Below are 9748 nucleotides of genomic sequence, written 5' to 3'. Positions count from 1 at the left end.
CTGAACTCCTGATCTTCCTGCCTTTACCTCCTGAGTACTGGGATCACAGGTGTGTGCCACCATGCCCAAACCATGAATAGCTTTTAACAACTTCTTCCTTAAAAAAAAAAATACTGTATCTCTTTGGGTTTTGTTTTCTTATGTTATGCTCATAGTTACAGTTTTATTTTATATCAAAACAACAGCCATTTTTTTAGATAAGGGAAAATATTTCTGTGTAATAATTTGCTAACTTCTTGGTGTCTTACTACCTAAAAGAAAAGTCTAAACCACTACAATGAGGCTTGCCTGCATATGTACATCCCTATTGAAATCTATTTACTAGTTTTTAGAATAGTTGTGGTTTTCTTATATCCTAACTGATAATAGCTGAGGTTGTAAATTCTGTTTTGTGTACCATGACCATTTTCAGCAGAAAAGACTGTTAGGTTTTGTTTTCCTCAAATCTGATGATGACTTGTTGGCTTGATTGGATTAATAACAATTAGCAGCTTGGTAAAGCACACCTCTGGGTGCCTGGGTGTTAGATCTTTGACTCTGACCTACCTAAAGAATGGTTTAATCCATTAATAGAGTCAGAATTTGAATAGACTATTGGGAGATGGTAGGGCTGTGGAACGTAGAGCATGTTTGGAGAAAATCAGTTAAGGTTAGAAGGGGCGTGCCCTTGGAGGTTCTGTCTTCCCCTGGCATCTTCTGTTCTGCTTCCTGTGTGCCTTGCTTCAAGCTGCTCCATGCACCCTCCCTGCAATGATGGGCAAAGTCTTTGGCACTGAGCAAATTCCACTTTCCTCCCTTCAGCTCTCTGCCAGTTGCTTGATCTCAGCACCAAAAGAATAACTAGCAATCCAGCTTTCCATTCTCAGACCTAAGAGCTAAAGTTAGGGTTTTAAAGATGCTTTATCACCTAGACACTGTTTTCCTATAGCAGAGACTCCTCTCTTCTTCCCCTGCAATGCAAGACCACTTGATTGCAGCATTGGATAAAGACAATAGCAGACAGACAGACTGACACTCTTTGACTCTTGATTGCAGCATTGGATAAAGATAATAGCAGACAGACTGACACTCTTAGCTATAGAAGTCCATTAGCAAAAGAAATAAATTTCCAAAGCACCCATCTGTACCTCTTCCAGCCTGCAGAAAGGGAGCAAATAAAGATCCCATTTCCTTCCCCTTGGTTAAGTGGTTTGCTCTGTCCTTCTTTCTGTTTTCTATTTTCAACTATCCATCACAACTCGCCTACATGATCAAGTGGCTCCCATTTAAAACCACCAACTGACCCTTCCTCCTAAACACTCCCCCTTTCATCCTGTCCTTTCTTGCTCATGCTTCTCAAAATAATAATATACACTTCCTCCCTTTTTTCAATTTATATTCACTTTCTTAACATCTTTTATTGTGAACATAATGTACATACTGAAAATGTATCAAACACATGTAGAATTTAATAAATTAGCTATATAGCATACTTTTTTTCTGTGTTTCCCTTCACTCTTCACCCTACTCTCTGCCCTCCCAGATTCTCACAGTAAGACCTCTGTGAATGGTTGCACCTGTGGTGGCGGTGTCTATGTGCTGGTGTTGTTAGGCCTGTGTTGCACTTGGCAGTGTAGGTCAGACCTTCATGAAACTGTCTGCGGCTTGGGCTTCTGTCCTGCTGTGTCCCCAGCCTTGACCCCTCCTTTCTCTGTCTTCTTCATGAGCCTCTGTCTTGCCCTTCCATGTTGTTGTCTCCTAGGCTTCAGCATGAGCCCACTACCACCCCACACTAAACTCTAAAAAGCAAACTATCTGAGGGTTCTCTTACCCGAGAACTCTTTTAGAAAGGTTGAGGCTTTGGCTTTTCCCCTAACATGTATTAAACTCTCACAAATATTTATGTTGCAGACCAAACCTGGACCACCTAAAAAACCAAAGATCCCTTCTGGACAATCAGCATTAGTATATTGCTACAACTGTGCACAGAGAGGCCACTATGGACATGTAAGTTTGAGTGACATTTAGACGTAAAGCATGTTGTTGTCAGGGAGTGGTTGCTGAAAAATGAACTCCAAGTGAATAAAACTCAGAACAATTACTAGTTTATAAGCTAACCTTCAGTAGTCAAATTTGATGTATTTTCAGCTCATTTACTCCTCCCACTTCTACCAAGAATAATTGTCAAAGCATATTCCTGCAGTTCTTCTAAATATACTAAAAACAAATTTAGCTCATAAAGTTAGTCAGACAACTTCAGAAGCAGCGTAGAAAGTTCTCTCACCTTACCTTGACTGTCGCCGAACTGTTTATTGGGTTTTCAGCTTAGTTCTTCAGCTTTCCCTGAAGCCACACTCACTTAAGTCTTCGTCATGCAGCCCTGACACTCAGCGGTAGACAGAGGCTACAGCACTGGTTCCCACACTCACTCCCGGGAGGCCAGTGTCAGTCCAAACCCAAAGGCCCAGACTGTGTTACAACTACGGGAGCCACAGGAACTGCCTTAGTTGTAAGGTGGATGAATGTCCTCTAGCCAGCTGCCACATAAACATGAAACAACAGCAACTCATCCTGGAGTTAAGACCCAGTAGGAACAGGCTGCACACCCATACAATGTGGGAAACCGTAAGGTCGAAGAGGAGAAACGGTGGCACGGGAAGTAGAAATCCTTGTGCAGGAGATTCCCATCCTCCACACAAGCTCCTCATAACCAGGTAAGCATCAACCAGATCCCGTGTCAGGGGGAAGAAAACCTACAGAGACTCGGGCTTGTCAAAGGGGAGGCAGAGAGGCACATGGGAGAGCGCATAGCACTGCAGGCTGCCTCGTAACTCCGGCAGTGGTGCCTCTCCAGCCCAGCAGTACCACAGACTCAAAGAGACAGAAGGGCCAGGAGAAGAGAAAGTGCTGGGCAGAGCCTGTGAACACCTGAGTTTATCTTCCATGTTCAGGCGGCAGGGGCCAGGGTGCACGAGGGGTCATTTCTACTCTGCTCATGACAACCAGATGATGTAACTACTCTTTGTCCCCCTCTGGCATTCAGTCCTTATCTCCAAAACAAAAAAAGGTACACAGCACTGACATTCAGATGCTGTCACATTTCTGAAGTGATCAAAGCCACTGGTAGATAGCGAGATCCCATGTACTTACTTGACGTCGCCTCTGAAATTCGGGTTGAAAAGCTAACTAGAGAAGGCTCTTTTCGGAAATTACCATCTCTAGGTCTTCTGTTGCCCTCTGCACACCAACCGTTGCCAGCAACTTTTAGGAAACAGGCTCATTTTAGCCATCCACTGCCACACACATTGCTCAGGTGTTTAACTTATATGCTTGCTTATGTCTTTAAAGCAAAAGAGTACACTTCTAGCACTTATGTTTGATCAATTAAAGAAAAACAGTTACAGTTGGATGCTTCCTGTTTACTAGTTACTGCTGTTACTGTAGATGGGAGTATCAAGAGCATTTGGAAGTTATCCCTGAACTCTAGACTTAGGCAAATTTCAATTTACAGTAATTGGCAGCCATAGTTGAAGGAACTCTAGATTATCCAACACTAATGGAGAAGCTCATTGGTGTGGCTAATCCAGAACAGAAGATAAATTATATAGCCAGCTATCAATTATCTGTGTTAATAGAGGAGACCAGTGATGTGGATAATCAAAATATAATTTACATGTAGCTTTGGAAAACATTTGTGATACAATATAGCTCTATAGTTACATCCGCCTAGATAGAACAGTATCCAGATAGGAGGCTACCCCAGTGGTGGAAGATGTCCAAGCTACCCTCCCTGTTAGTGTCAGAGATTCAGCCCCCAGATGTTGTTATTGAATCACTTCAGATTGTTCTTCCCTAATTTCATTCGTTTTAGCTAGAGAGGCAAGGACAGCAGCAGGCACTGAGGAAAAAAGGCTGTTCAGGGGGGTGTGAGAAGGTAGGGGGATGGGAGAATTGGAGGGTCTGTTGGCATGGGTACTGAGTGTATCGAGATTACTAGGACTTTTGATGTGACCCTAAGTTTAGCTTTTGTTGATTTATATGGTGAACCAGCTGAACTCCGTGTGGTATTTACATGCTGTTTAAGGCATCTGGTTTTCTTGAATACTTGGCCAAGACATGCTAACATTTGTAAATAAACTTCAGCCAGCCACGATGATAGAAGACAGAGGAGAAGGTCCCAAGGGAAAGCCTTTCTAAAGAGAGTGTCCCTCTTCTCATGCTGCGTCCATTGGTGTCACCTAGTATATAGAGGAACAGTTAAAGCTAAAGAGATTGGGCGGCAGGCCTGGGAAATGAGTAAAAGGACAATCTCAACTTGGTTGAGGGAGTAAAGAAAAGAGGCTTCGTAGAATTACCCAGGAGCATTTTTCTAAGTAGATATAGCTCACCACCCACCTCACTAGGAAGAAGAAAAGGAACATTTGATGGAAGGCTACTGGAGAAAACAGACAAGAAAGGACAGATAATTCACATAATGGCAAGAAACTCCAGCAGAGGACAAGACAAATGAAGTGGTACCCATCCCTCAGGGCTGTTAGCTCAACTGGGGAAGGAGCTTAGCAGGGAGTACAAAAGAGAAAAAGGTTCCTTAGTCAGGAAGGGAAGAAACACAGGTCTGCAGGAATCGTATAGAAGCGTAGTAGGACTGTCGTGTTGGGTAGTCCAAGAGACTATTCCAGCAGCCTCTGTATGTGGTGCTACTTGTGTGCAATTCAGCTCTGTCAACGTAGCCCAAAATCTCGTGGAAATGTTTGTTGAGCAATGCAACCTTGTGACACCGTCTTTCCCATGCAACTGTAGGAATGTACAGAAAGGCGGATGTTTAACCAGACGTTTGCAACATCTCCCTTCATCTACTACTATGATGACAAATATGAGATCCAGCAAAGAGATCAGAGGATAAAGCGAAAAGTGAAAGGTTTGTCGTTCAGCTTCTGGTTAGATCACTTTCACAGTAGCTCCCTAATTTATCTTTTTATATTACTGTCTTTGCCTGTTTTAGATGTCATTGGTTAGCACAGAAAACATTTTTAATAATTACAAAAACTAAAACTTTCTTGAGCTCCAGAAAGCAACCCTCTACTGAAGAGAAATTACAGCATATTAAGAGTGACCACATCACTAAACTAGAAAGATTACCGAGAAAAGCATGACAGTGTCAGCGCTGAATTACAGGGTATATGGCTGCATTCTGATGTCTCCAATGTTTTGGGGTTTGTTTTGTTTTTTGTTTGTTTGTTTCTCAAGGCAGGGTTTCTCTAACCATGGCTGTCCTAGAACTCATTCTGTAGACCAGACTGGCCTCAAAATCACAGAGATCTGCCTGCCTCTGCCTCCTGAGTGCTGAGATTAAAGGCTTGCGCCAGCACTACCTGACTGACGTATTTTCTTTATAATTATGTTTTTTCAGGTTTTCTACAATGAGCATTTATAAATTGTAATCTGATAAAAATCATTTTTTGTTGTTGTTTTTAGCTTAGTTTTGACAACTCTAGCCTAGCCTTTACCCACTTTGAGGCTCAACTCTGATCCCTGGAACATCTTGTTTTATGCTTAATTAAGCTGAAACTTTTTACTGACCTCTTATATAATATTCCAAGGTTCTGTTAGTTTTCACATCTCACTTTAGCCTCAGCCACCACTCACTGCTGTCACAAGCATTTCCCTCAGACGCTCATGATAGATACATCAGGTCCTAACAAGAGGTGGCAGCGTCTGACACTGCAACCTCTGAAGTGTGTCCAGGAGCACATGCGATCCCACCTCACCCAGCAGCCGCTCTGAGGGATGAGGGCTGGGGAGTGTGGCACCTCCCAGAGGTGGCCAGGAGTCCTCAAGGGTCATGTGAGACTGTCCAACGACTGTTTGCTGTGTCTTACCTCACAGTGTCCCCTCAGGCCGACCCTTCGTCACTGGAGGAACTTGAGCTGCTGGTCAGACATGGCTTTTTCTTTTCCACAGAGATGAGCTAATGACCTTGCGTTCTGCTCTAGTCTTCGTTGTTTGGCATTATAAAAATATGTTGAATAGAATAAATGACATAAATACTAAAGGATTTGAGGCTATTTCCCCATTTTAACAATAGCATTGTTAGGGCTCTTTAGAATGGTCACATTTCTAGATGTCTGCCTCCTCTGTCTGCTGAGTTATTTCTAAGAATACAAGAACTCTGCATGGACTAAAGAGGCAAAATACTTTTATGTCTTCCAGAAATCCAGAAAAATGGAGATTTTCCGAGGCAGTTCAAAAGACCACACATGGGAGAGACAGATGAGAGGAGCCACCATGATATGAGAAAAGGCCATTCCTCAAGGAAGAGCAGCAGGTGGCCTCGAGGAAGTAAAGAAACCCGAAAGGAAACGAGCAGGGATAGAAAAGCTGGGAGGCACGGGTGGGCTGACCGGCATGCCGACAGGGATGAAGACTTCCCTAGGGGTCCCAAAGCCCAGTCCTCTGGCACTGTCGCAGACCAAAAGCCATCCAGGATCCATCACCGCTCGTCCCATTACCACAGGCTAAGAGAAGAGAGGCTTCTCCGAGAGAGCAAGCGCAGCAAGCCAAAGAAAAGGAAGTGCACGGAGGATGACAGCAATGATAACTTATTTCTTATTAAGCAAAGGAAGAAGAAAATGAAGCTGTGAGGCTGTCTCTGACCTGGTCTTCGCATTACACCATTCTGGCAGCATTCTCTTATCTAGTAAATGAAGAGAGGTTTGGGGCTTTGATTGCCTAATTTCAGCCATTCCTCGAGTTGCTGAGCGGAGACCTCGGAGAGCTCCATTCTGTGTTTGCAGTGTTTATTAGGTAGGAAGGTAAACTTGGTTTCAGTTCCAATAGCAATTCTACTTGAAGTAGGAAAACTGTCTTTTTAAGGAAACCTTTTTTAAATACTTTGAAAAAATTACAAGCTCTTCAGATATAATTCATGTTTGAGGGCTTTAAAGCTCATTGGAAGACAGATTATTACTAATAAGAAAATCGGCACCTTTTTAGCGTGTTTTTTTTTAACCACTGGAAATCAATGAAAATCCAAATCCAGCTTTGCTTGCTTCAGAAGCTGTTGGAGTCTTTCCCTGGACAGACAGCAAAGGTTGGCTGTGAAAAGGAAGCTGTCACTAATTGAAACCTGAAGGAGGCAGAGGAGAGGCAATGGCAGAATTGGCGTGCAGGGTCTGCACTGTGGTGTCCAAGACAGATTTCCTGAGACTTGTGGGAGGCATCCTCAAACTTCAGCATAATCACAGTGAGACTGTTTTTACTGTTTTACAGCCATACTTCAAGAAATAGAGATGAATAGTACCCAACTGAATTTGTTTTCATGGATCTTTTGAATAGCACAAAGCTATTCAGAATCTTTTGTACTCGTGAACCTTTTTTACACTTGTAAAAGCCTGATGTTAGAATAAGAAAAATAAAATGCCTGAAACAGTGAGTGCATGTGTTTGCTGTTATAAAAGACAGTGAGAACTTAGATAGCAGAGCATAGTTGGGTTGGACATGTCACTGCAGTCATAAAATCCACCACAGTCTGGAGTCGAAATGTCAGGAGGTGGAGAGATACTCCAGCAGTCCAGAGCGAATACTGCTCTTCCAGAAGGCCAGAGTCTCGAACCCAGCCCATGACGGGCAGCTCCAGGGGCCAACACCTCAGGTCTTCAGCCTCATCAGCATGCACAGTACACACTCATGCACATAATTTAATAATTACAAAGTTTTTAAATGTCATTGTCCAAACATAAGCTCTCCGACAGAATAAACTGGTGTGGGATCAAAAAATAAGATAATTTTTATAATGTTGGATTCTAAAACTGTATTCTACTCTTGGTTAAGTATGCAACTGCTGTGTCTGTAGTTGGGCCAGCTGTTGCCTTTGGAGAGAACATTCTGTTCCCAGTGAACCGTAGTATGAATTGTCCACACTGTCCCTCTGGCTGTGCTGCTGCCGGCCAAGTCGATCAAGACTTCGTAGAATAACGTCAGGTAAAGGAGCTTGGGCCAGAGGTAAGAAACTGGAATCCCCTGGAACATGCTGGGCCTGGAGAGTTCTCAGTGATTAAGAGCACGTGTTGCTCTTGAAGACAAGGCAGGATCAATTCCCAGCACCCACATGTGTGCTCACATCCGTCTGTCACAGTCTGAGAGGATCTGATGTCCACTTTTCATCTCTGAGAACACCAGGAATGCATACGATGTACATACATACATACATGCATGCATACAGGCAAAACATTTGTATACATAGAGTATAATGAAGATGTTTTTGGGGGGTAAGTAAATACACAAGTGTGGGGTGAGAACAGAGGAAGTCCGTTAAGGAAGAATGAAAGTGGAGACGTGTAGGTCACTGGAATCCAGATATGGTGGTGCACGCCTCTATTCCCAACACCCTCAACCCTATAAAGCAGGAGGGGTTCTGAATCGGAGGCCAACCTAGGCTATACAGCCAGGTGCTATCCAAGAAAGAAGAAAGTTAACTGGGTTATAGGCACCATCGTCAAGATAGACCCAAGTCTTAGAGCATATCACCATTTTAAAGAAGCAGCCACTGGTTGGAAGATGTGGTTTACACACCATGCTGTGCAGAGCCCTGGGCTGAAGCTGTGGTGTGTAATTTGGGCCAGAAGTTTCACTCTCTTCCCAGAGAGAATAGTGTTGCACATGCCCACCGTGACAGTTCAATGTTTTTTTTTAAATTTTATGTGCATTGTGTACATTTTTTGCCTGCATATATGTCTGTGTGAGAATGTTGGATCCCCTGCAAACTGGAGTGAGTCACACACAGTTGTGAACCACCATGTGAGTGTGGGAATTGAACCCCAGTCCCCTGGGAGAACAGCAGTTGACAGCTTAACTGCTGAGTCTTATCTCTCCAGCCCCAAGTAAAAAGCTTTTGTATATCTGTGAAGGTACCAGATCCCCTGAAATTGGGGCTACAGCAGTTGTGCTGGGAATTGAACTTGGGTCCTCTGGAAGAGCCTTTGCTCTTAAATGCTGAGCCAACTCTCCAACCCCTAAAATGTGATCGATCAGACATTTCCAAGAAACCCTAGTAAGTAGGGAGAGTAAGAAGGGAAATGTCTGCAAAGCAGTGGTGACACACACCTTTAATTCTGGCAGAGCCAGGTGGATATCTGTGCGTTCAAGGACAGCCAAGTCTAAGGCTACACAAAGAAACCCTCTCTTGGGGAAAAGGAAAAAGAGAAGGGAAATGTCTCTGGTTGAGAACTGGAGTCCAGCAAAGCCAAAGTAGCTGCAGATCACTTACTGGGGGAAAGTTGCAGAGCCAACCTCCGAGACCTACAGAAGGAGCAGTGGTCCATGCCTGTGTGTGAGGGACCCACCTGAAGCAGTGGAGGAAACTGGATTCTCGATGCCAAAAGAAGCTCCGTTTCCCACGCCATAGGCAAGATACAGCACTCAGGAGAGCTTTGTGTCAATAATGAGGGAAAAGTAGCTCAGGTCTAAACTGCTCTGGTTCTTGTTTAACAGCAAGACCTGAGAGGACTGAGGGTGTAGCTGAATTGGTAGAATACTTGCCTAGCATGCATGAAGCCCTGGGCTCAATCCCCAGCATGGGCACAAACCAGACATGATGGTCCACAGCTATACTCCCAGCACGCAGTTCTAGACACAGTAAGGTCCCATCTCCAAAAGGAGAATGGGAGGCAGCTGTTCTGATGAGCATAGTAAAAAACCAAGTCAGATTTTCCCAGTTCTATTGCTATGATGAAACACCATGACCAAAAAACAAGTTGGGAAGGAGATTTAC

At 43.8% G+C, this 9748-nt stretch overlaps 1 protein-coding gene across 3 annotated transcripts in view; it reads left to right on the top strand.

The window, feature by feature from the left end:
* Zcchc7 (zinc finger CCHC-type containing 7) overlaps positions 1–7411 on the top strand; it is a 174133-nt gene extending 166722 nt beyond the window's left edge. For all 3 annotated transcript variants that reach the window (XM_005078888.4, XM_013119600.3, XM_040739121.1), the window contains exons 7-9: positions 1891–1986; positions 4780–4897; positions 6190–7411. In XM_005078888.4, the coding sequence (XP_005078945.1) occupies positions 1891–1986; positions 4780–4897; positions 6190–6620 (645 nt within the window). In that variant the 3' untranslated portion in view covers positions 6621–7411. The remainder of the gene's footprint in view (positions 1–1890; positions 1987–4779; positions 4898–6189) is intronic.
* The last annotated feature ends 2337 nt before the right edge of the window (positions 7412–9748 follow it).

This window comes from Mesocricetus auratus, unplaced genomic scaffold (genome assembly GCF_017639785.1).
Source record: "Mesocricetus auratus isolate SY011 unplaced genomic scaffold, BCM_Maur_2.0 Super-Scaffold_6730, whole genome shotgun sequence".
NCBI lineage: Eukaryota > Metazoa > Chordata > Mammalia > Rodentia > Cricetidae > Mesocricetus > Mesocricetus auratus.
This window is presented reverse-complemented; position numbering and strand designations above follow the sequence as displayed.